The 24,358-nt window shown below is 50.3% G+C and overlaps 1 protein-coding gene across 1 annotated transcript; it reads left to right on the top strand.

Annotated features, from left to right (window-relative positions):
• The first annotated feature begins 2,564 nt into the window (after positions 1-2,564).
• Positions 2,565-23,755, top strand: LOC122211000 (coiled-coil domain-containing protein 136-like). The gene is made up of 15 exons (XM_042924058.1): positions 2,565-2,709; positions 3,616-3,939; positions 6,782-6,893; positions 7,450-7,618; positions 7,861-8,001; positions 8,344-8,502; positions 8,766-8,936; positions 9,548-9,733; positions 11,370-11,564; positions 12,054-12,281; positions 13,720-14,241; positions 14,579-14,800; positions 15,870-16,148; positions 16,851-17,150; positions 23,435-23,755. Exons 1-15 carry the CDS (start codon positions 2,694-2,696, stop codon positions 23,543-23,545), a joined length of 3,135 nt encoding a protein of 1,044 aa, XP_042779992.1. The 5' UTR covers positions 2,565-2,693; the 3' UTR covers positions 23,546-23,755.
• Positions 23,756-24,358: the final 603 nt, after the last annotated feature.

The following is a 24,358-nucleotide window of genomic DNA, read 5'->3' on the forward strand; positions in this document are numbered from 1 at the left end:
TTCTAACGCCCACATCGCTTTGTCTCTGGGAAGCAGCAAGGCAGGTGTCCCACATTCCACTGCACCACCAAATAAAGAAGGAGCTTTTGTTACTTCTGTGGGCTTCCAGAAGGTTTAGGGGAGCTGCCCTAGAAAACAGCAGGGACTCTCCAGGGAGAACTGAAATCAAACCAAAAGAAAAATATAAATGGAGAAAAAAGGAAGGCCGGAAAGCAGGCCTGAAGAGCAGCAAGCAAAGGTGGAAGAAGGGGAGGAAAAGAGAAGGGAAAGGTACAAGCCAAGGTAGATGCAGGGAAGTGGACAATGAATGGGGAGAAGGTAAAGGAGAGAAATGGCAGGAGATGTGTTGCACGGGGGAAAGCATGTGAACATTGGTCTCAGAAAACCTAGATTCTTGGGTCCAGTTCTGCCATGTGACAAGCTTTGGGGTCTTTGGCAAATCACATTTATCTTTCTGAGACTCAGTTCCTTATCAGTAAAATGAGGCTATTTTATCTGTTTATCATTCATTTATTGAGTGCCTATATACTTGGAGGGCAAGCTATGGACAAGACAGACCAGATCCCTGCCCTAATGAAGAGTGCATTCTAATGGGGGAGAAGCAGAAAATAAATAAGTTCAGGTAGCAATAAATGCTAGGAAGATAATATAACACTATGATATAGAGGGGCAGCTGGGTGGCTCAGTCAGTTGTGTCCAACTCTCTTGATTTCTGCTCAGGTCATGGTCTCATGGTTTGCCTCGGTTCGAGCCCCCCATCGGGCTCCATGCTGGTGGCACAGAGCCTGCTTGGGATTCTCTCTCTCCATCTCTCTGCCCTTCCTCCAGTTGTGCTCTTTCTCTCTCTCAAAATAAATAAAAACAAACAAACAAAAAAAACACGTTAAAAACAATATGATATAGAGAGATGGGGTGAGTTGGGAATTTATTCTATTTTACTTTATTATTTTTTATTTGAGAGAGAAAGAAAGAGAGAATGCAAGCAGGCGAGAGGGGCAGAGGGAGAGAGAGAGAGAATCTTAAGCTCCCTGATCAATGTGGAGCCCGACGAGGGGCTCAGTCACACGACCCTGGGATCATGACCTGAGTCAAAATCAAGAGTAGGGTGCTCAACCGACTGAGCTACCCAGGCACCTTGGGGGACTGATTTTTGATAGGGCAGTTAGAAAAGGCCTCTTTGAGAAGATGATATTTGAGCTATGACCCAAATAATGAGAAAGATCTGAGGCAAGAGCATACCAGGCAGAAGGAAGCAACTGCAAAAGCTCAAGGGTAGGAATGAGCTTCACGTGTTTGAAGGACAGAACAAAAGTCACTATGGCTGAAGCAGACTGCATGTGGAGGACCCTGGTAAGAGACAGTTCTGAGAGGCAGGCTGAGGCCAGATTACAAAGGGCCTTGGAGTCCATCTGAGAGGTTTGCCTTTCATTCTAAGTACTGTATAGTAAAAAGACATGGCAGAGTCTTATATTGAAGGTGGAGCCCTCAGGACTTCTGATGAATTGAAAGGGGTAGGGCACGGGGATGGGGTTGGGAATCAGAGAGACACAAAAGATGACTTTGCCTTAAGAAACTGGTTGGACAGTGCTATCATTTATTGGGGTGGGGAAGACTTGGCAAAGAACAAGTTTGAGGGCTAGGGGAAACATTTAAGACACGTTTTTGTGTGTTGAGTTTGAAATGGCTATTGATATCTAAATAAATATGTTAAGAAGGCACTTGGATATATGAATCTAGAACCAGGAGGGAAATCAAGGCTGGAGATATAAATTTGGGAGTCATTAGCGTATATATGGCATTTGAGTCCCTGAGACATCACTATGACATCATATGGAGAGATATAGAAAGAAGAGGAAAAGGCCCAGTCCCAGGATAGTCCAGTATTTAAAGGTCCAGTAGAGGAGATATGAACAAAAATGACTGAGGTAGGAGGAACTACAGAAGCGTTTCATGTCCTGGACACCAAGAGCAGAAAGTGCTTCAAAGAGATAATAATTAACTGTGTCAAAAGTTGCTAAATCAAATAAGATGGCCATTGGATTTGGCAAGATGGAGGGCTCTGAGATATTTCAGTGAGGACTGAGCCTGATTGGATTGGGATTAAAGAGGAAAGGGGAGGTGAAGTAGAGAGGGAGAGTGTGGATAGTTACAGTGGTCATGCTCTGAAGAGAAGCAGAGAGATAAGGGAAGAGGAAATGAAGTCAAGGGAGAGTTTGGTTTGTTTGTTTGAGATAGGACCCACTACACTAGATTATGTTTGCATAAGGAAGGAAACGATCCAGTAGAGCAGAAAAAGGCCTTTGCTTGGAGAAGGGACCTACTTCCTTGCAAATAGGGAAGTCAGTAGAGATGCAGGTAGGCAACTACTTGGGGAAACGAGTTCTAGAGCGACTCCTCACTCATTAGGGTGTTACCAACTGGGCAATGGATCACGCGCCAGCAAACTAGGGGCTACGGGTCTGAAGAAGACGCTCAACTCCCCGCCCCCCCCCCCCCCCCCCCCCCCCCCGCGGCAGGAAATAAAGACCGTCCTTGCGCACGCGCGCTGCCCGTTTCCGCCAAGAGGGGGCGCGCGCGGCCTCAGAGGTAGCTGGTATTGAGAGGCCGTTCCGGCCTCCACAGCCCCGCGGGGGCCGGGACCGGCCGGCGGCGGGAGGCCCCCCAGAGAGACCTCTTGCGGGGGAGCCGACAAGATGGAGGCCATAACCAGTGAGTAGGAACCCACTTTTTTGCCCCGCAGCCCAGTTCCCAGGCTCTCGGCTTCGCCCCGAAGGTCCCACGCCCCCTGGCAACGGGCGCTGCCTCTCTGGAAACCGGGTGTGGCCCTTCCAACTCCCAGCCAGGGTCCGCCCCGCCCAGCTTTTGGATAAGCTCCTCCCCCTCGGGCCTGCAAACCCTGGCCCTCACGGTGGGCAGGCCCTGCCCCTTTATGCTCCAAATTGCGAGCGCTTTCGTGGCTGAGGGCGACCTTTCTCCATTCTCCAGTGGATCTGAGAAAGCGTTTTTTTGTTTGTTTGTTTGTTTGTTTTAGGACCAGACCCCAGAGGGGAACCTAAGGGAAATTTGAACCCTAACATGTAGTGGGAAGTGAAGGTCATAGCCATATTTGGTTATCATGTGATGAGCCTGCATTTTAATTTCAGCTGTGAACTCTGTACATTATTTGGGGGCCAGTACTTCCCACAGGCAGTTCATGCGAGCTCGGAGGCTCTGTAATGTCTAAGGTTCCAGACTGAATAGATGAGAATAGTCTGTGTAAATTTTTTTAGACAGGGAATTTTTGGAAAGACGAGGTGCATCAGTAACATACTGTCAATTAGTTTTGGTCTTCAATGTAGACGCACCTAATACTTTTTGTTTGCAGTAGCCTAAGGTGTTGCTTTGGTGCCAGGCCTCAAAATCTCCCTTTCTACTGCACCTTACTTACCACATTCACTCTTCTTAGGTATTCCCTCTATTCCATATCAGATGAAGCTATACTTCTCTAATGTGCTAGAGAGTAGGTTGAAAGTAGTTTCCAGATAATAAATAAGTCTGCCTTTAGCTTTCTGCCTCTAGAACACGATAGATGAGTTTACTTATCCTCTTGACCGTCCCAACCTTTGGACTTTGCAGGTGAGCTGCGGTCTCTACGAGAGGAGATTTCCCTGTTAGAGCGTGAGAAAGAAAGTGAACTTAAGGAAATAGAACAGGAGTTGCACATAGCCCAGGCTGAGATCCGGAATCTGCGGCAAGCAGCAGAGGATTCCGCGACTGAACACGAGAGTGACATAGCATCCCTGCAGGAGGATCTCTGCCGGATGCAGAATGAACTCGATGACATGGAGCGCATTCGGGGAGAGTATGAAATGGAGATCACCTCCCTCCGTGCAGAAATGGAAATGAAGAGCTCTGAACCATCCAATAGTTTAAGTGTCTCAGATTTCTCTGAGATGCAAGGTATGAGAGGCCAAACCCTCTTCCTGGTCTGTCAGTAAAGTCAAGCAGAGAGAGTTATATGCAAGAAGATGGTGGAAGGTAGTCTTAGACCATGAATTGGGAACCTCTAGAAAAAACCTCCAGGTTGAATTTAAGGGAGAAAGGGAGAACTATAAGGGAGAAAAACTTACCCAGATGTCACACAACCAGTCAGTGGTGGTATAAGAAATAGCACTATGGAGATGTACCCTGAGAATTCTTCTTCAGAGAGACATTGGACGTTTGTTGATTTGACTGTGGGAAGGCCCTTTCTGAGAAAGTTTCCAGTTCCAGGATGGGAGGATGAGGGGCCTGTCATCTTGGGAAACTTCTTGCTGCTCTGGCATCATGACGATTGCCTGGACTGCTTTATGGGGGGCCTCCAGTCCTGCTCCCAGGTCCTAGGTTGCTAATTTTAGGCTCCTTTAGCCCTGTCCAATGTAGAAGCTTTAGGGGACAACAAATCAGAGCACAAGACAGCTGGAGAGGAAAAGAGGTTATTTCCAGTAATACATGAGGTACTAAAAAGCTTAGAGCTCTGCTTTCAGACAATGAGTCTCCCAGCTAGTTGCTAGGATTCATGACATCAGAGAGTTTGCCTTTATTCTGAGGCTAGATTTATGATCTGGGTATAATGGGAGGCCCTGTATTAGGCCAGGTCAAGCAGAGGCAATCAGCAAGGAATCAAAGAACTGCAAGTTTTCCCAGCTGTAACAAGCTTCTCAGAAGAGCCTTTGGACTGGTGGTGCCAGGAGAGGGCGGCCAGCACAGTGGGAAAGCTTGGGTCAAAGTTAAACAGAGCTGAATTCAGAGTCTCAGTTCTGCTAATTAGCGACATGAACTTGGCTTGGTTATTACCTCTCTGAACCCTAGTTTCTGTGTCTATAAAAATGTTGGCTAATAAAACTTTACAGCCATAGGGGATCCTGGCACAGGGAAAGGACCTTAGAACAAATGGAGAGAAATCTGTTGATGCCTTAGTTGTGACACATGTACTGTGGTAAGATGTTAACGTTAGGGGAAATGAGGTGAGAACTCTCCCAGGGAATTTCGCACTATCTTTGCAATTTTTCTGTAAATCTAAAGCTATTGTAAAGTTAAAAGTTTATTTAGGGGTGCCTGGGCGGCTCAGTTGGTTAGGCATCCAACTTCGGCTGAGGTCGTGATCTCATAGTTTGTGAGTTCAAGCCCCGCATTGGGCTCTGCACAGTGTAGAGCCTGCCTGGGATTCTCTCTCTCCCTCTTGCTGCCCCTCCCCCACGTGTGTGTGTGTGTGTGTGTGTGTGTGTGTGTGTGTGTGTGTGTGTGTTCATGCGCACGTGCACACTCTCAAAAAAAAACTTTAAAAAAAGGGAAAGAAAACCTTATAGTGCTATTTTTGGGATTAAATGAAATGCCATGTATGTTGAAGTACTCATACAGTAACTGAATCTGAGGCTGAAACCATCAAGTCTAATGCTTAGCACGTGGTTGCCTTGTATTAAAGATTAGTTTCCTTCCTTCTGTGGTAATCTGCAGTATTCTAAGGAGTTTTGATTGAAACAAAGAGGGGACATTAGAAGTGAATTTCAAGGTGTTGAATCTTACATAGGTAAGATAGGCCTGTGTTCTAATAGAGCAAGTTAATATTCTTTAAATATCGGGGGAGTTGGTATTCTAAGAGAAGTAATTTTTTTTTTTTAATTTTTTGAATTAAAAAAAATTTAACTTTTTTTAAATGTCTTTTTTTGAGAGAGAGAGAGAGAAAGAGAGAGAGTCCGAGTGTGAGTGGGGAAGGGGCAGAGAGAGAGGGAGACACAAAATCCAAAGCAGACTCCAAGCGTTGAGCTGTCAGCACAGAGCCCAATGCGGGACTTGAACTCACAAACCATGAGATCATGACCTGAGCCGAAGTCAGATGCTAACCGACTGAGGCACCCAGGCGTACCCCCGAAAGAAATTTTTTTTAAGTTTATTTTGAGAGAAAGAGAGAGAGCGAGCATGGGAGGGTCAGAGAGAGAATCCCAAGCAGGCTTCACACTGTCGGTGCAGAACCTGATGCAGGGCTCGAACTCACGAACCATGAGATCATAACCTGGGCCAAAACCAAAAGCTGGATACTCAACCAACTAAGCCACCCAGGTGCCCCATAAGAGAAATAATTCTTAAATCAGGAAAAAACAAAACAGAGGTGTTTGTATAATTGTAACTTTAAAAAGTATTGGTTCCTGGTACTTAGGGACATGTTCTGCGACATTTCAACCAGATCTCTGCTGATGATTGAGGAAGATATGTGGGTCTGGTTGGGATGGGCTCTTCTGTCAGCAGATAAAAGATCATTAGAAAGAATTCTTGATTGCATGTGGTCCAGTGTATTTAGTGTGGTGGTGAAGTAAGTAAAAGAATGTTCAAGATGCCTGGGCTGTCTCTGAAAGGCCAGGACTGGCAGTGTGACATCTGGCAGTTCACATCCCTCAGCTTTTGTACTAAAAGTAATAGGAAGGTAATCATAAACAGTTTGATGGAAACTTGAAATACAGTGATCCAGAAATTCAATTAAAACCTTCATGAGCTCCTGAAATGTCAAGACTACCTTGGTTGGGGTTTTGAAGATGGGCACACAGGGCAGATCTGGGAAGGTGCAAAGAAGGGCAGCTACCTGCAAGAGGACAAAGACACAAAGCAATGTGGAATTTTCAGGGCCCTGTCTTCTAAGCCGCTGCATGTGGTGTCTCTTCTGTCTTTAGAAAAAGAAAAGCTGTCAGATTTCGAGGCAGGAAAATTGGGGGCTGATCATCTGCGCTTTCCCCCTAGGATCTCACATCTCTCCATTTGTCTTCTGCAGAAGAGTTGCAGCAACTGCGGGAACGCTACCGCTTCCTGAACGAGGAGTACCGGGCCCTGCAGGAGAGCAACAGCAGCCTCGCGGGGCAGCTCGCTGATCTGGAGAGTGAGAGGTACAGCCAGCAGGCTGCTGGGCCTCCGTAGGACCCTGCTTTGGGCTTTTGCCTGCATAGAGTTGGTGAAGGCAGATGCCAGGCTAATGAATGTCCCTAGAGAGCTGGTCCTTTCCCTGGTATCCAAAGGGTATGGATGCTGCCTAGAAGCAGGCATGGGGATCCAACTGTCTCAGCACTCAAGTCCTAAAATTGAGTTTTCTTTCATTCTGGGAATTGGGGTCTGGTTTGCTCTCCCTGGAGTAGATCAGAAATGATTCCTTTGTGGTCTGCGTCTAATGGTGTAGGGCCTCCAGATTGGAGCTGGCCTGACACAAGGCCCGGCCTTGAGCCCAACTGGACTAGAACTCTTAGGTCTCCCAGAGCCAAACATGCCTTGATTGAGGTGCTAGGACTTTTACTTCACCTGCTCAGCACGTTCATTTGGGAGATAAATCACAAGAGAAGGCTCTTACCATCTTTTGCCTAAAATAAAGACATCAGGACCGAGCACATCCGGCAGGTGATGCCAGACAGAACACTTTCCCAAACATGGCTCTGGGGTTCTGGATTACAGGACACGAAGAGCAACGGAAAAGTGGCTGGAGTCCCAAATGGTAAAGAATACGATGTCAGCAGAGTCTCAGACTTCAGAAATGGATTTTCTAGAACCTGACTCTGAAACCCAGTTGTTGCGACAACAGCTTCTGGGAGCTGAAGAGCAGATGCATGACATGCAGAACAAGGTAGGGGGACAGGCGCCTTCCTGCCTCTTTTACCCTCTCCTGGCCTGTGGCAGAGACCTCTCCTTAGGCATAGGGCTGACAAAGGAGGCATGTGCTATGGCAGGCGGTGGCGCTCTGGCGTCTCGCTGGCCTGCCTGATGTAAATATTTCAGTGAAAAGAATGCCATATTCTTCTAAGCCTCTTCTTAAAGTGCCTGTGGAACCTATACTCAATCAGCCCTTCCGTTCCATGTCCTGCACAGTGTAAGGAATTGTGTTGTGAGTTGCAAGAACTACAGCATCATCGCCGGACCAGTGAGGAGGAGCAGAAGCGGCTGCAGAGGGAGCTCAAGTGTGCACAGAACGAGGTGCTTCGGTTTCAGACTTCCCACAATGCCGCCCAGGTAAACACGGCTGGGGGAAGGGCATTTGGGGAGGGCAGGAGGGCCTACGTGGAGTTGCCGCATCAGGGAAGGATGAACGCAGAGCACGGCTGTGCTCTGCTGCCTCTTGCCCTGCGATCAAGGGTACGGTCTGCTGGAGACCGGTTGGAGAAGTCACGTAGCATTGGCATCGCATTCTAGAAATGGCAGTCATCGCTGAGTGTCTGCCTCAGAGAAGAAATCAAGCCATAGACCCGTGGGAGCTCGTCAAGGTGTCTGCGTCTGGAAGGGAACCAAACTGGTCCGTAGAGGGGTCTGCTGTTTCTTGAGAGTAACTGTGCTACCCACATCCTCCCACCACAGAACGAGGAGCTGAAGACCAGACTCTGTGCCCTTCAGCAAAAGTATGATGCGAGCCAGGACGAGCAGAACGAGCTCTTGAAGGCACAGCTACAGCTTCAGACTGAGCTCCGGCAGCTCAAAGTCATGAAATCCACAGCCGTAGAAAGCCCGAGTGAGAAGGTAACAACAAAAGGAGGTGAGGGGCGACTTAGGTGCTAAGAGGTTTCGGGGCAGGTGGACCAGAGCAGAGAGTCACGGTAAGTGCCGCTGCCACCTGTGCGGCGCCAGTGACCCTGCGGCCGCCCTCGAGTACTGCGCTAGATGAGAGGACAGCAGGGGGCGGGGACAAGTCGGGGCTTAGACCGTCCGCACTGAGAGGGACTCGGGCAGAACGAGCGGGTTGAGGATCCCAGAGGTACTGCCCAAAGCCCCCTCCCCCGCAGGAGTTAATGTGCCGGCTACAGAAGCTGCAGCTCCAGTACCAGCACATCACGTGCGAGAAGGATAAGCTGCTGGACGTGCAGCGACAACTGTGTGGGGACCTGCGGTACCATGAGGCGGAGGTGCAGCGCCTCAAGGACGTCGTGGCCTCCTTCCAGGAGAGCAGTGAGAAGGTAAAAGAAACTCCAGGTGAGGGAGAATGTAGCCAGGTGGAGTCTTCTGTGAGAGCGATACTACCGAGGAGGAGGGGGCATGGTAGGAGTTCTGTGGTACAGCCATTGGCGGGGTTGGGGAGGCGGGTAAAGAGGTGCTTAGTAGAAAGGTGATCTCAGAAGGTCATGGTGCTTTCAGCTTCCTTTTTTTTTTTTTCTTTTAAAGTTTATTTATTTTGAGAGAGAGAGAGAGAGAGAGAGAGTGCGACTGGGGGAGGGGCAGAGAGCGAGGGAGAGATGAGAGACCTGTGAGATCATGACCTGAGCCTAAATCAAGGGTCGGACGTTTAACCGACTAAGCCAGCCAGGTGCCCCAGCTTCCTTTGTTTTTAAATCAGAAAATCAGCCTATAAAAAGGAAGCCCTCTTTCTTTCCCCACCTCCCCCAAAAGGAAGCCCTAGAAGGTCTCTGTGTGGAGCCCATTAGGGTCTGGTCCATCTTGGGTAGCACCCATTGGGATGAAATTGGGACTGGAAGGGACCGGGTAGGATCCCTTCGTCCCTGTCTGAGAGGAGAGAGTGCAGCTGCAGGGGCTTCTGGGATGATGGCGGGGCCTGCCTCCCCTACCCCAGAACGCAGAGATGCACACCCAGCTTCAGGAGATGAAGCGGCTGTACCAGTCCAGCAAGGAGGAGCTGGAGCGGCAGAAGCACATGTATGATCAGCTCGAGCAGGACCTCCTGCTCTGCCAGCAGGAGCTGAAGGAGCTCAAGACCACCAAGCCCATCCCAGAGGACAAGGGGAAATGTGCTAATAAGGTAATTGTGATCAAGAGAGGTGAGCTCTCCTGGGTACTTCCTCTGGAGAAAGGAGGTGTAAGAGCAAAAGTGAAGTCATCCAACCAAGGGGCTTGCTGAGCTCCCGGTCCAGTCACAGCTGAGCATGCAAGGCAGGAAACAGAGGCAGAGTCTCGTGCTGGTAACTTTTAAACAGTTTGCCTTGATCTTGACTTTGAGTCCAAGCCACAGCTTAGTAGGAGCAGTATAGCTGGATCCGGTCTGAACACCTGAAGGTTTTGCACTTGATTCCATGTGTGTAGACATTTATACCTTGTTCTTCAAACTGTAGTGGTATATTATCTTATAATTTGTGGAGAAGAACATACACAAAAGCCCCTACACACAACTTTTGTCACCGGACCTAGAAAGGGAAGGTCCAGTTTTCTCAGGCAGAGGGCAGATGTTCTTGTCAGATGACACAGTCTTGTGCCCCGAGTGCTGATTGGGTGTTAGAAGGACCTAGGTTCTCCCAGGGTTTATGCTGTGACTTCAGAATAGTGAAGTTCTCTAAGCTTGAGTTTTACTCTCTTTAAATTGAACAGAATACTGCTCTTTTCTCACCTCCTTTAGTAATAAATCACGGTAGTGATAAATAAGGCCTTCTTTACTCATTTTTTCTTTTTCCATAGTGTGTAAAATACGGGTCATTCTCAGTTACCCTGTGTTGAGCACTTTCACCTCCTGATCACTGATAGGAAATGGAAGGTGTTAAAACGTGATGGAGAAAAGGCACAAGATTCTCCAGAGATGGTGGAGCAGGTCACCTTGTGCCAGATGACTCGGTGGCTCTTTCCTCTGCCAGCAGCAGGCTGTGTCCCCAGAGAAAGACCTCAGAAGACACAGAATGGGGAGGCTATGTGGGCCACTCCAACAGTCTGCCTGCCTTTCTGCGCCCAGGCTCGCATTTCCTTCTTCCATTCCTACTCAGTCTAGAGGCCCAGCTTGTCCACGACTTGCTCATCCCCTCCTCTCCTAGTAGAAGAGACTGTGGGGAGGGAGGAGCACGCTGACACAGAGGCAGCTTTTCCCCTTGTCCTGAAACAGCAATGAGATGAGTGTGGTATTAGAAGGTTTGGGTTTTTGGAATCTTGGGATAATTTAGTCTTCTGAACCCAAATTCAGCAGTTGCTCGTATTTTTCTAAAGATTTAAAAAGCTGATTATGAAAACAGAATGGGGACAGATAGGGTGAAGTTTTTATTGGTAAGAAGTATAATTAGGTATAAAACCAACCGGGGATAGTGACAGTGACGGGAACTAGAACTCCCAGCAGGGCGGGAGAACAGTGTGCACCGAAGGGAAGGGCCAAAGGAGAGGAAGGTGGGGAAATGGGAAGGGAGGGGTGGCGATAACCCTCCCCTCACAGGGCTCTCGGGGACCGGGATACAGAATTTACAGCACAGCCAAACGCTTCTGAGCGGCCCGCTGGGGCTTCCCGTTCGGTGTCGAAACCCGTATGGGTGCCACGTGGCTTGGGACGGTCAGTCCACGGGGACCGCATGGGGAGGGAGCCCCTGGCGAGCCACAAGAGGCAGGAGAGCACGGAAGGGCTCTGCTAGGCACAGTGCCGAGAAATACGTCCGAGTGACCGCCGTCCGCACCCGCCCCGCCCACAGTGTGACACAGTGCTGTCCAGACTGACAGAATTGCAGGAACAGTACAAGGCCAGCCAGAAGGAGTTGGGGCAGCTGCAGATGGAGCAGTGCGAGCTCCTGGAGGATCAGAGGAGGATGCAGGAGGAGCAGGGCCGGCTGCAAGAAGAGCTGCACAGGCTCCCGCTCCCGTTCCCCAGAGCTGGTCTCTTCCGTAAGGTAACCCCAGCCAGGGGACGGCTGCGGACTCTGGAGAGGCTGCTTTGAGAAGCTTCCCAGGTGCGACTGTACTTGGGAAAAAGAACAGGGTGGGGACTGAACCTTTTCGGAATCAGCCACTCCTTACTTGGTCACCGATCTCTTCGAGCCAGAAAGTTCACTCTAGCCGATTAGGGTTTTAAAGCTTAAAATACGCGTTGTACCCTGAAACCTGTCCAGCTTTCTATTTAGAGTTTTAGTCCATCTGGAGAAAACTTACTCCGAGTGCGCTCTGTAAACTGCAGAATACCTGCAGACTTGGGAGATCGTGACTAGTGGGCAGCAGGTCTCCATAGAAAAACCACTCCCCCACCCTGACCCCGTCCCAGACGGCCGTTAAGAGACCACTCAGAGACTCCCAAGGGAGGGGTCCCCGGCAGGAAGGAGGCATGGGTCTTCCCATGTGGCCCCCACCGTTCCTGCCCGCTTCCTTCCCACTCCACCTCACAGAGTCAGGAGCTGCTTACAAAGTTACAAGACCTGTGCGAACTGCAGCTGCTCTACCAAGGCATGCAGGAAGAGCAGAAGAAACTGGTACGGAATCAAGAATGTGTGCTCAGAGAACAGTCAGACCTGCACGAAGAGCTACATCTTTTCAAAGAGGCTCGTTTCCAGGAAGTCTTCAAGAATCCCGATGATTCCAAATTGTCTAAGTCCTCCAAGTGTGGTCCTAACAAGGTAACCAGAACAAGAGGCAGGGGGACAGTTCTGGGGACGATAGCATGGTAGGGAAGAGGGTTCCGTGGAAGGGTCAGAGTTAGGAAGGCCTGTCTGGCCAGAAGTAAGAATGAGACTGAGGCCCTGTCCTTCTTCAGCCATGACCACCCACGGGCTCATTAAGATGTGGCTTTAGCTACGGCCTGAGGACCTCAATCAGATACGTGCCTAATCGAAGCGCTGTCAACACTGAGAACCAGGTGACCTGGGAATCTAAGCGTCTGATAATTTGATGCGGCCCCTCCAACATACCATTTTCCAGATTTATAATATCAGCTTAGTATTTGTCTGGATTCTTTGAGACTGACTCTAAGCATGTCATCCTTTTTTTAGAAGCCGGCTGATAATTGACCAGTGCACTTTTCAGTGACCAAAACCTATGTTGGTATTCTGCATGAGACAGATCTGGGGCCATTCATTCCCGAGGGAAGAATTCCTAGCATGTGGCATTCTTGCTACTGACCACACTGTCTTCATGAAAACTTTGGTAGCAATAAGAGCCACGTCAAGGGGGTTGGACCAAAGAATCCATGCATCTCAAGCACCAGGAAGGGGTCACGCCTCTGAGGTCATGCTGGTGGAGAGTTCCACATAAGTCTGTTCAGGATTATGGGATGCATTTGGTCTGAGGTCTCAGGGTGGGCAAGGAAGAGCAGGGGGACAGTTTCAATCTAGGCTAGATCTGTTCATTCAAATATTAGCCTGGATAGGGAAAACAAGGGAATTGCAGAAGTCCAAGCTGAGATTTGGTCAGATTCAAGGGGCATCAGATTTCAGCCTGGGTAACACAGACACCAGGAACCAGGTATAAAATATTTCCTTAACTGATCAGATCTCATCCTGGGCATCAGCAGCCAAGAAGCCAGGCCCAGAGGGCCTGGGAAACATGCCCAGAGGCCAGATTCAGAATTGGGGCAGGAGGTACAGGGCCTTGTAGTGAGACCTTAATTCCAGGTCCCCATCTGCTGAGGGAGGAATTCTTTGTAGGCTCAATTCAAGGCCGGGGCTGATTTTAGACTTGGGGGCGGGGAGGGGACTGAGCCCCAAGATCAGCCAGACTGCCCCGACTGAGAAGAGGGTAGGGTAGGGAGCCAGAGTGTTCCTGCTACCCACTCAGCCCTGCTGCCAGGAGAGTTTCTAAACCAGAGTTTAGAAACCAGCAGAAACAGGAGCCCAGAAATCACAGAGTAGCCGCCCTGGGGGGATTTCCCCCCAGCGAGCAAGAAACCGACACATGCCAGTAGCTGGGGGCCGTTGAAGACCTAGGCTGTGGTGACTGGAGTGTGGGTGTGCAGGCCTCTGAAGCGTGCTGTCAGATGTCTGCCCCAGGAGGGGCGCAGCTAGAAGCGTGGCAGTGTCTAGAGTAATGATAATGTCTCCCCCCGCCCACTCCTGGCAGTCCAAGATGATCATCGCCCAGATACAGGCTCTGCAGGGGCTGTACGAGAGCACTCAGACCGAGCAGGAGCTACTGCAGCAGGAGCAGGGCAGGCTCCTCGAGGAGCGGAAGAGGCTGCAGGCCGACTTGCAGCTCTGCCTGGAAGAGATGCAGCTGCTCCGAGTCCAGTCCCCTTCCGTAAACAGGAGCCTTGAGTCCTACCAGAAGACCTACGGCGGCATGGCCGCCAGCACCGAGTACGATCGTAAGAGCTACGGTAGCAGCGTTGATGACAGCGAGAGCTATCACAAGAGTTACGGTAGCACCCAGGCCAGTGATGAGAGCTTTCTCAAGAGCTACGACAGCAGCACCAGTACCCACAAGACCTGTGATAGGAATTACAGCAGCAGCAGCAGGAGCAGCAGCAGCAGCAGCAGCGTCACCTATAAGAAGAGTTACGGTAGCAGCAGTAGCTCTGACACCTGTTACAAGAGTTACGTCAGCAGCATTGAGGATGAACCTGCTGAGCCTGAAGATGTAGAGGTAAAAGTAGCCAGATGAGAGGTCTGACAGGGACAGGAGGCTCTGGTCCTATTCAGAGAGAAGTCCATCAGGGAAAGGTGCAAGAAGTGAGGTGGGCAGCGGGGTCGGAGGTGAGCTGGGTAACTCACCGGAAATGAATGAGGCGCTCCATGTGTCTGATATGGAGATGCTGCCATCACAGTGCTGCTGCTTCGTGGGAAGAAGTACAGAATTCGCCCCAGGGCAGTTTCAGATCCTTGTGGCCATTATTCTGTACCCACGAAAAGGCCTAGCAAAGAGAGCGGGCGGAGGGCAGGTGCTTCTCAGGGTGCAGACGTCACTCCCCCACCCTCCGCAGCGCTGTGAGGACATGGTGGCCAAGGTGTTGATCAAGCTGCAGGGAGTGCAGGCCATGTACCAGCTCAGCCAGGAGGAACACGACCAGCTGCAAGAGCGAATGAAAAAGCTGCTGGAACGGCAGAAGGAGCTGAAGGAAGAGCTGGATGCCTGTGAAAAGGAATTCAAGGAGTGCCTGGAAAGCCGCGAGAAGCCTGTTGCCTCCTCAAATGACAGGAACGAGGTAACGGCTGTCTGGGAGGCAAGGTTTCTTCTAGGAGCCCCTAGAGCCAGAGGAGGTCCTAGGTCCTGGCCATTTTGGAGAGGCTGAGGAAAGAGGGCCAGGAGCTCACTGCTTGCTCTTGCTCCCAGGAACGGAGCAGGGACTGAATCCCAGGAGGCTGGGCAGTCTGCTGCGTCACTGGCGGACATTCCTCAGGTGCTCACTGTCCTGAGACTGACTCACCAGGACTCTCAGAATAACTTTTCTCTTTTTCCTTTTACCACTCTTCTCCTTTGCCGTGTCCCAGAGCACTTCTATAGAGTTGTATTTTTTTTCACCTTGTGTTATTTTTGGGTGTATTGGTCTTGTGTCTTCAACTAGACTGTGAGCACCTCAAGGGCAGAGCCTTGCCTCCTCTTGGATCTCTTACAATGCCAAGAAAGGTGCCCTGCATCCATGAGGAATGGGACAGAAGGCATCATTTCTTCCCTAGAGCAGTCCACAGTCCAGCAGGGCTCACTGTATATGCGTGGGAGAGTCTAGAGAGCAATCAGCATGTGGGCCTAGGTTGCTTAGTATCGCTACCTACCAAGGAGCCTGTGATGCCAGAAGTCGGGAAAGACGAAACCAGAGGTTAGGGAGCAGGATTAGAACGTGCCTCTGTTTCCAGGGCGAGGCACTGGAGCCCAGGTACACTCTCTGGAGTGGACAAGAACACGGTGTCTTAGGCAGTTGTACCTATTCGAGAACTTGCTTGGGTGAAGCAGGTGTCTGTAATAAAGTCGTGGGGTTCAGAAGGGGTAGCCCTCTAGCTATTCCCCAGAGAGGTCACAGTAAAAACATAATTTAAATCCTCCTTTTTTGAAGATGTCAGAGGTAAATCAGCAGGGGCCTCAGGTTAGAGAGAAACTGTTTACGGAACCGCTTTAGAGGCTCGCCTTCCGCAGGTTGCTATTCCCTCTCTCGCCTACTTCCCCGAGGGCCTCAGCAGGGGAATGTCGGGGCAGGATGGGGGCCGAGGTTACCTGTGAAGATAACAGGCTGGCCGAGGGGGTGGTGCTGGGGGTGACTGGCGCTCCACCACCAACAGATCAAAGAGCTGCAGGCCAAGCTGCGGGAGCTGCAGCTGCAGTATCAGGCCAGCATGGACGAGCAGGGGCGGCTTCTGGCCGTGCAGGAGCAGCTGGAGGGACAGCTGCAGTGCTGCCAGGAGGAGCTGCGCCAGCTCAAGGAGAGGTCCTCTGTCGCCACAGAAACCAAGGGGAAAAACGGCAATAAGAACATGAACAAAAATGCCAACGGGGTTAAAAATAAAAAGGTGACCAAACCAAGCCTGGACGGCTCTGAGTACACCTGTGAGGACGAGAAGGTGAGTGATAACCCTAGTGCCCAGATAAGCAGAAAGGCAGGGGAGACCTTGGGAAGAAAAATCATCTGCACCACCGTTTCGACCAGGTGAGGTATTTGGAGAGAAGCTGCTGGTCTCTCTGACGTGTTAAGAGTAGTTCCCTCTTGGTAGCAGTTGGGTCTTTCACCCTTTTCCGGTGCAATTTTTTAAGGGGAGTGGAATACAGACCACTTCGACCTGGAGGCACAGCCCCCGAGGCCCATCGCCCCTGGGTTGGACGACTGCTCCAACGAGCTCAGCCCAATCTTCTGGGGCCCCTTTTCTTCCTGGGTTATGTGCCCAAGAGAGGGACCAGATGGATGAAGAGACAGGAATTTATTCAGAGCAGTTGGAAATAAGTGAGAGAGGATTGGGTAAAATAGTCACAGTTGCCCTGCGGGGGTAGGAAGTAGCAGTTGAGGGACAGAGCTCAAGAATGTAGCTGTGGTAGCTGTCTGAGATGGCCAATGGCCAGTGGCCAGACGGCTGTGTGGGGCCCGAGGCGGGGTGTGACTGCCCTCCACACTATGCGCAGGGAGGGACCTGGTACCAGAACGTGGGGCTGCTCACGCACCGTGACATGCTGGGAAGCAGGGTGCTCTTGAGATAGTCCAGCTTTGTCGTGAAGGGAGTCATCTTCACAGGTAACCGCAGCCCCCGTCCTGCCCTGCCTCCACCCCGCAGAGTCTGGAGGTGGTGCTCTACTACAAGGCCAACCACACGGATTTATATGATCTAACAAAAGAGGAAGTGGAGGAGGGAAAGAAGGAAACCAAAGAGGAAACGAAGCAGGAGTCCTGGGAGGAAGTAGCTTCTCAGGCGTCAGACCCTGCAGAGGTGAAGTCCACGGAAGATAAAGAGGGGGCTTATGAAGAGTCCCAAGAGCAGGGGGGCAAGGAAGAAGACAACAAAGACGAGAGTGACGACGCTTGCCCTGAAGCTTCAGAGGAAAACAGCCCCCTCAAGCTTTCTGAAAACAAAAAGGTAACCGCAGTCCAAGACTGGATCAGGTGGGAAGTGGGCTGTCGGGCTCAGGTGCCCGAGGATGGACTCCTGCAGGAGGAGAAGCCGGCAAGCCCCGAGGCGTGGCGCTCAGGGACAGTGGAGATGAGCCGGGAGTGGCGGAGACGGTCTCTCCGTGGAAGATGACAGGCTTAGACTGATCTGCTGTGGACCTGGGTCTCAGAGATCCCTTTTTTGGAAACCAGGGTGGGCTCATAGCAGTCTGACCTTTCATCTATGTGGTAGCGCTTGTTCCTTACATCAGGAGGGTTCTTCACCCTTCATCTAGCGCTGCGCTGAGAACGCGGATGGTGTGAGATCTAAAGGCTGTTTGTCAGCCTGGGCAAGTCGCTCTGTCCTGCTTCCCCAGGGTGCCCTATGAGGTTGACCTCTGTTGTTGCTGTTAGGGATGTGGGGAGGCTGGTGTTGCTTGCGGGCTCCGTATATCACAGGGGCATGAGGTGGGGAGCTGGGGGTGGTCAGAAGTAGAATATTTCAGTCTGTACGGCAGGGGCGTTGACCAGTCTGAGGAAGGGCAGCCAGAGCCCTAACCAAATTAGTTGCTAGATCTTGAGAGGTTGGGATGGGAGTTTCCTGGGTGATTTACCAATTGTACAAAAGTGTTTCTGTGTTGTAACTACTGGTGCATCTGTACAGGAATGTACCAGCTGAATTCCTGCCCTGGTTGAGGTTAACTGGGGGCTCTGATTCCTTGAAGAGTGAGTACTTCCTGAATAAGTCCTTGGTTTGCACTACAGGCTCTTTCCATCTCTCTAAACACAGGGGAAGAAAATAAGTCTCTTGTGGTGGGACATCCCAGTCAGCTCTAAGGCTACCTGGAATTTTCTGGTAGCTCAGCAGTTGTCAGCACTGGCTCACAACCCAGCGTGCAGCTCTCTGTTAACCTTGTGTCAGAGAACCATTACTTAGGATGTAAAAAGTAGGAGCAGCCGCATCCTCTTCCCCAGTGTTCTGTTTCTTTGAATTCATCGTATTCCACCACACGATGGGTCAGAACCTCCTAGATCTCCTTGTCTTGGGTGCCACATCTCTAAACGTCAAAACGGATTCTTGTACTTTGAAGTTGAGCACATTCCTCGTTGGCTACATATGGAGGTGTCCCTTTGCCTCATAGGTCCTGCATCTTTTGCAGGCAGATCTGATGGCATGCGTGATACTACCTGCAAATTCACTTTCTCTCTGGAAGATTGTTGCAGTCAAAGAACTAGCACTTCTCCACTGTTAGCCTGGTTTAGTGCATTTTGTCTCACAACAGCAACGGCATTAGACTCCTAGGGGGTCGCAGGGATCAGAGCCCAGAACACCGAGACTCGGTGGAGAGCAGCCAGAACATGTGGCCTCACAAAGGGACAGGTGGCCTGGCAGGAGACTGGCTCTTCCCTGAATGACCTAGAAGTGTGCATCCTCCTCATCTGGAGAGCCCAGCTTTACCCTCGGAGCTTCACTTTTCCAGAGTTACTGACCTGCAAGAAAGGTCTAGTGCAGATAACCCCTGCTTGACAAGATGTGAGAGGGGTATGACAAGCCAGGAAACGACCCACCACCTGATTCAGACCTAAGCAGCTGCTTAACCCGTTCAGGTTTGCATCTTCCGCAGGCCGCCAGTGGGAAGAACCAGGCCCGGGCGCAGAGAGGAGATGCGGCTGCCCTCGCTACCTGTTTAACCTCTTGATCTCTTTCTCTTTTCCCTTTGTTTTCTCATCCTCATTATCCATTGGATTCATATGTTTATGTCTTTTTATACCACCCCTCATCTCCTGGCCTCTCCTCGTGCTTCCTTCTCATTTGATATGTCGCAGCCATCCCCTGCCCCCGAGCCCCCCATCTTCTCCTTGCCTCTCGTAGGCCTGGTGGTCATATCGGCTTTGCTCTGGTGCTGGTGGGCCGAGACGTCGTCCTAACGCAGGTACTGGTATCGAGTCCTCTCCTTCTGAGGGGTAGAGGGGGGGTGCAGGTTGCCCTGGCCTCTCCTCTTTCCTTTTTCTCTCGCTTGCTTGCTTCTTGCTTTAGTCCTCTGGCAACAGATTACTCAGGGCTGAGTTTTCGCCCTGGCTTCTCCTTGGGCTGCTGCAAAGCCCGTAGCATCCCTGAGCACGTCTTCCTAACACACGGTGAGTGGGAATGCATATCGCTGACATGGCTTGAGTTTCTGTTTTCTGGCTGGGAAAACTCTGGATGATCCCAGCACTGTTGCCAACTTTGAGAAATGCCTGACCACTTCTGATGAGCTGATGTCTGTCTGCAAGGCTGGCCTGGGTGCTCTTTGTCTTTGTTTAGCCCCAGAGCCAAGCTCTCGACTGCTGTCGCCACCCAGGACGGCAAAATAAGGAATCGCTGCCTCCCCCATTGAGTGAGAGAGGAGTTCTGGAGAGCTGTGACCAACCCCAACCCTAATCCTAAACCCCCTCTCAGGGGCATTTGGAGGAGGGCAGCCTCGATTTGTCCTTCAAACATGGTGGAAATAGAACAGAACCCCCGCCATATTATGTGCCTTCTACTGAGAAGTTCTCTGCTTTGGGACTTCTGGTCTTCAGAAAAATCAGAACAAGAATGCCAGGAAATGTGTTCTAGTTCTCTCTTTATCCATTTTGGGGGCCAGATTCTATTGTCATTGGCTTCCCAAGCCAGGCTTTTTGGAGAGAAAGTGGTACTGGTGAAAAGAATGAGGTGCGAGGATTCTCAGGGCACCAAGGCTGACATATTCTGGGCACCTTCCACTTGGCTGTGGTCCGTGTAATCTGGTCTGTCAACAGGATACCAAATTTAGGAGGCAGACTGTGGTCTTGGGGCCCAAGGTAGAGCCCTAGGGTTCCACCTGTCTTCAGAACCCATCAGTTGTTCTCTCCTGGTCCGTTCTGGCTCCTTTCTCCTGCTCCCCCCACCTCCACCACGCCTCCCCTTCCCTTCTCACCCCTGCAAACGGAGTGGAGCTGGCTTAATGCACAGGTTAGGGTGGCAGCTGAAGCTTATGTTGGTAGCACTTTCCTCCTTCCTTTTCCCCTCAGATTTTTCCCTCTTTTTCCTTTCTCCTTCCTCGTCTTTAAGGCACTCCAGTTATTAACTCCTTCAGTGACAGGGTCTCTCCCTATACCTGTTCTCCCTCTGTCCACATCCAGATTTCTCAGTCCCTAGGGGAGGAGACCCAAAGCACTCAGCCGTAACCTTTCCCCACCTCAGCCAGGCCCAAGCAGAGTGAGAGGAAGGAAGTCCAGGGTCAGGGTGCTCTGGGGAGCCTGGCTGTGCCTCACTCTGCAGCTCCCCCTCCAGGAGCTGAGTGTAGTACTGTAGGAACGTGGCCGACAGGTGGTCAGAGAACCTGGCCAAGTCTGTCCCTGCCTCGTACCGCTTAGTCCCAGTAGGCAAAATCCATAATCAGAATGTTAATTTCTTCAAATAAAAGCAAAGGACAGTAAAATCTCTGCCTTCCTAATGTGAAAATCACCTGAGTTCATGTTTATGAAAGTGTTTCATAAATGATAAAACACCACAGAGACAGTTGAAAAAGAACATACACTTAACATAATACATGCTCTGTGCCAGGCACTGTTCTAATTACCTTATGTATATTAACTCATTTAATCTTTGCAACAACCCAATGAGGCAGCTTTTACTATTTTATATGTAATAAAACTAAGGCATAGAGAGGCCAAGTAATACAGCCACCGAGCTGTGAGGTGGATTCTAAAGACTGATATTAGCAACAGATAGAATTCCGGTCCTGCTTCCCCCTTAACCATCTCTCCTCATTCTGAGCAGTTTTCCTTGGTTGCTTCCATGTAATTAGGAAGACCCCACACTTGTCTTCACGCAGCTTCCAATCGCATTAGCCCTCTTGACAACTAGAATCAAACCTTGTTAACTTCCTGCATGTATTGTTTACAGAGCTCCTTTGCATGTTGCATGTGCTAAGCATCCTCCCCCCATCCTCTACCTGCATTTGGTTTTTTGGATCTGAGGCAGAACTTTTTATTCATCCCTATTAGGTATAGTCCATTGATGTAATCTGTGAAGTGTTTTGTTTGTTTGGTTGGTTTTGAGAGAGAGAGAGAGAGAGAGAGAGAACATGTGAGCACATGCACGAGCAGGAAAGAGGCAGAGGGAGAGGGAGAGGGAGAGAGAGAATCTTAAGCAGGCTCTATGCCCAGCTCAGACCTCGATCTCACGACGTTGAGATCATGACCTGAGCCAAAATCAAGAGTCGGATGTTTAACCAACTCAGCCACCCAGGTGCCCCTGTTTTTTCTTTTTTTAATCTTGACCCTGTGGTTTCAAATGACCCATTTCCCTGCCAGCTCTACACCCTCCTCAGGGGTGACCAGCCCACCTCCATATGTTCGCACACATTAAAGTGAGGGCCGAGCCTCCGGAGTGTTGTCTTCTCCAGGCTCTCTTTTATCTAGCTCCTTGGTCACTTAACGAATGGTCACACAGCAAACTGTGCAAGCACCCTACTTTTATTTCCTCCTATTCTCCCCAAGATCATGGAAAATCTGTCAGATGTCTCAATAAAGTCCAAAACCATTTCTTTGATCTGTCAACTTAGTAACCCAGGCTGAAAGGAGAGCCTGATGTGACTTACCAGCCCTCCACTCAGCCAGTCTGGAACTTGCCTCTGACTGGTATAAAGGGCACCAGTTCACATTTATGGGTCCAGCTCCATAAATGTCCTCCTTCAAGAACATCAGACTGACATCTGTATGTATGTATGTATTTAATGTTTTTATTTATTTTTGAGAGAAAGAGCATGCAAGTGGGGCAGGGGCAGAGAGAAAGAGGGACAGAGCATCTGAATCAGGCTCTGTGCTGACAGCAGAGAGCCCGATGTGGGGCTGTGAGATCATGACCTGAGCTGAAGTCAGACACTTAACTGACTGAGCCACCCGGGCACCCCTCGACTGACGTTTTTAGCAGTATATATTCGTATATAAGCATCTGAGCATGTACATATTTTTCCTAGCTTCCTTTCCAGTTCTTTTTTTTTGTTTTAATTTTTTTTTAATGTTTATTTGTTTTTGAGAGAGAGAGGGAGAGAGCAAGCAAGGGAGGGCAGAGAGAGAAGGAGACACAGAATCTGAAGCAGGCTCTAGGCTCTGACCTGTCAGCACAGAACCCAATGCGGGGCTCGAACCCACGAGCTGTGAGATCATGACCTGAGCTGAAGTTGGATGCTTAACCAACTGAGCCACCCACGCACCCCTCCAGTTATTTTCTTACATAAATTACTCTCTGTATCTGCTTCCAGCATTGTTTCGCTTTCCATTTCATTTGTTCTGTTCTTTTTGGTAACTATTTCTACAAACGTGAGAGATCTTGCTCTTTATAGTTGACTTAAAATCCTCTTCTTAGATCCATTATTCTCTAAGCAAATGCTTTCTTAGGATCAATGGGCTATACTCTGTTCTTACCTAAAATCATCCTTCTGTTATTACACCATAGCTATGACTCAAAACCCAAATTCTGTCTTTCAAGTAATGCAGTAAGAAAAAGTAACAAAAATAGAAACTATTTCCCTAAGTATGTATTTTCTTGTCCAGGATTTCATGTTCCCTAAATGATGCTTCTTTGTTGTCCCACGAACCAGCAGGATTTGCTATGGTCAGTGGAGTCTGGAAGCCTCAGTGCACTGGCACATGCTCAGGAAGTCAGTCAACACACTGGTGACCGGGGAGGTTTTCAGGACCCTGGCATTTGCCGCCCAGGGCCAGTGACTGGCTTCCTTGAGTTTTCTCAAACCAGCAGCATTCTCCACAAAAGGTCTGGGCTGCCTCTGAACCTCATGTTTGCCTGCACTCCACGGTGCGCCCTTTATTTCCCCTCAGTCTTACCGTTTTGACCGAGTTCATTTCTCCTGTATAAAGCCAGGGAGGCACTTCCGCTTTCCCCAGAGGGCCCAATTTACCCTCTTTTTCTTGCCACGGCACTTGATCCTTTCTCATTGCAACCATCTGGATGCTCTTTGAAGTCTGGCTCCTGAGCTTGCTTCTACACACACGAACGGGTATTCTCTTCATCCCGTGGGGCCTGAATACACAGAGTCACCTCAGGTGATACACATAGCGTTGTTCCAGATACCTAGTGCTGCCGGGACTAGGACTGCATTGTCTTCAGCAGTCACCCAGGAAGTGAGAGAGACCCGGACCAGGAGGTCCGCTGATGTCTCTCCAGCGCCAGTAGGCAGGGAAACCTCTGGCTTAGGGAAGGGTTCAGAAGGCTGGGCACTCACCATTTGTCTTTGGTCCCCACAGAACATGTTTGGGATGTGGAAGCCTATCGTGTTCTTGGCTATCGCGGCTGTGGCTCTGTATGTGTTACCCAACATGCGACCGCAGGAGTCAGAGTTCTGCCTCACGGAGTGATGGCAGACCTGGGCCAGCCTCGGGGGCAGATCCCCAGCGGCCGCTGCCCTCACACTGTGCCAGAGTCCCCACCCCACCCGTGTGTCCCGTGTGTCCCCATCTCCTCAGCCTCAGTCACCCAGGCTGGAAAGGTCATGGGGAGCTGCTGGCTGCCATCTCCTGCCTTGTATAAGAACCTGGGTTCCGTGTAATTAAATATCAACCTAATTACATGAGACTCTGTGGCCTTTTATTTGCGAAACACCTCACAACACAACCAGAACAGAGCGGTTCCCCTTTAACGGGGTACCTCACATACGGATCGGGCTCCTAAATATGATTTCTCACCCTACAGGTGACCTCAGAGATGAGGGTGGCTCCTCGCGTTGCCAGCCAAATCGCAGATGCATTGGTCTGCACATATAAACCCTATCTCCAGCAGCTCATCCGAACACAGAGAAATGGAATGAGCTGGACACTGTGTGAGGGGGGGCAAGGGACTTGCCCTTAGGTCCATGCCCACACCCATCTGCTGTGAGAAGAGTGCCCTGAGAAGATCTGCATCTGAGCCTTCGTGGCTCTGCCCTTGTGATGCCTCATGGGATTCGCTCTCAGAGAGGACTTAACTGTCATGCAGAGTCTGACGGTGAACAGGTGGCACACTCAAGAGCCTTAACTTGAAGAGTGTTTAAATGAAGGGACTCTGTACACAGGCAGAGTTAGAGAACCAGCAAGGAATAGTGAAATCCCCAGATACCAGCAACAGTGTCTCCCATCACAGACCTGAAGGAGAGGGGAGGAGGGCAGGGCTAGCGGACTGGAAAGGGGCCCCGG

This window comes from Panthera leo, chromosome A2 (genome assembly GCF_018350215.1).
Source record: "Panthera leo isolate Ple1 chromosome A2, P.leo_Ple1_pat1.1, whole genome shotgun sequence".
In the NCBI taxonomy this organism is placed as follows: Eukaryota; Metazoa; Chordata; class Mammalia; order Carnivora; family Felidae; genus Panthera; species Panthera leo.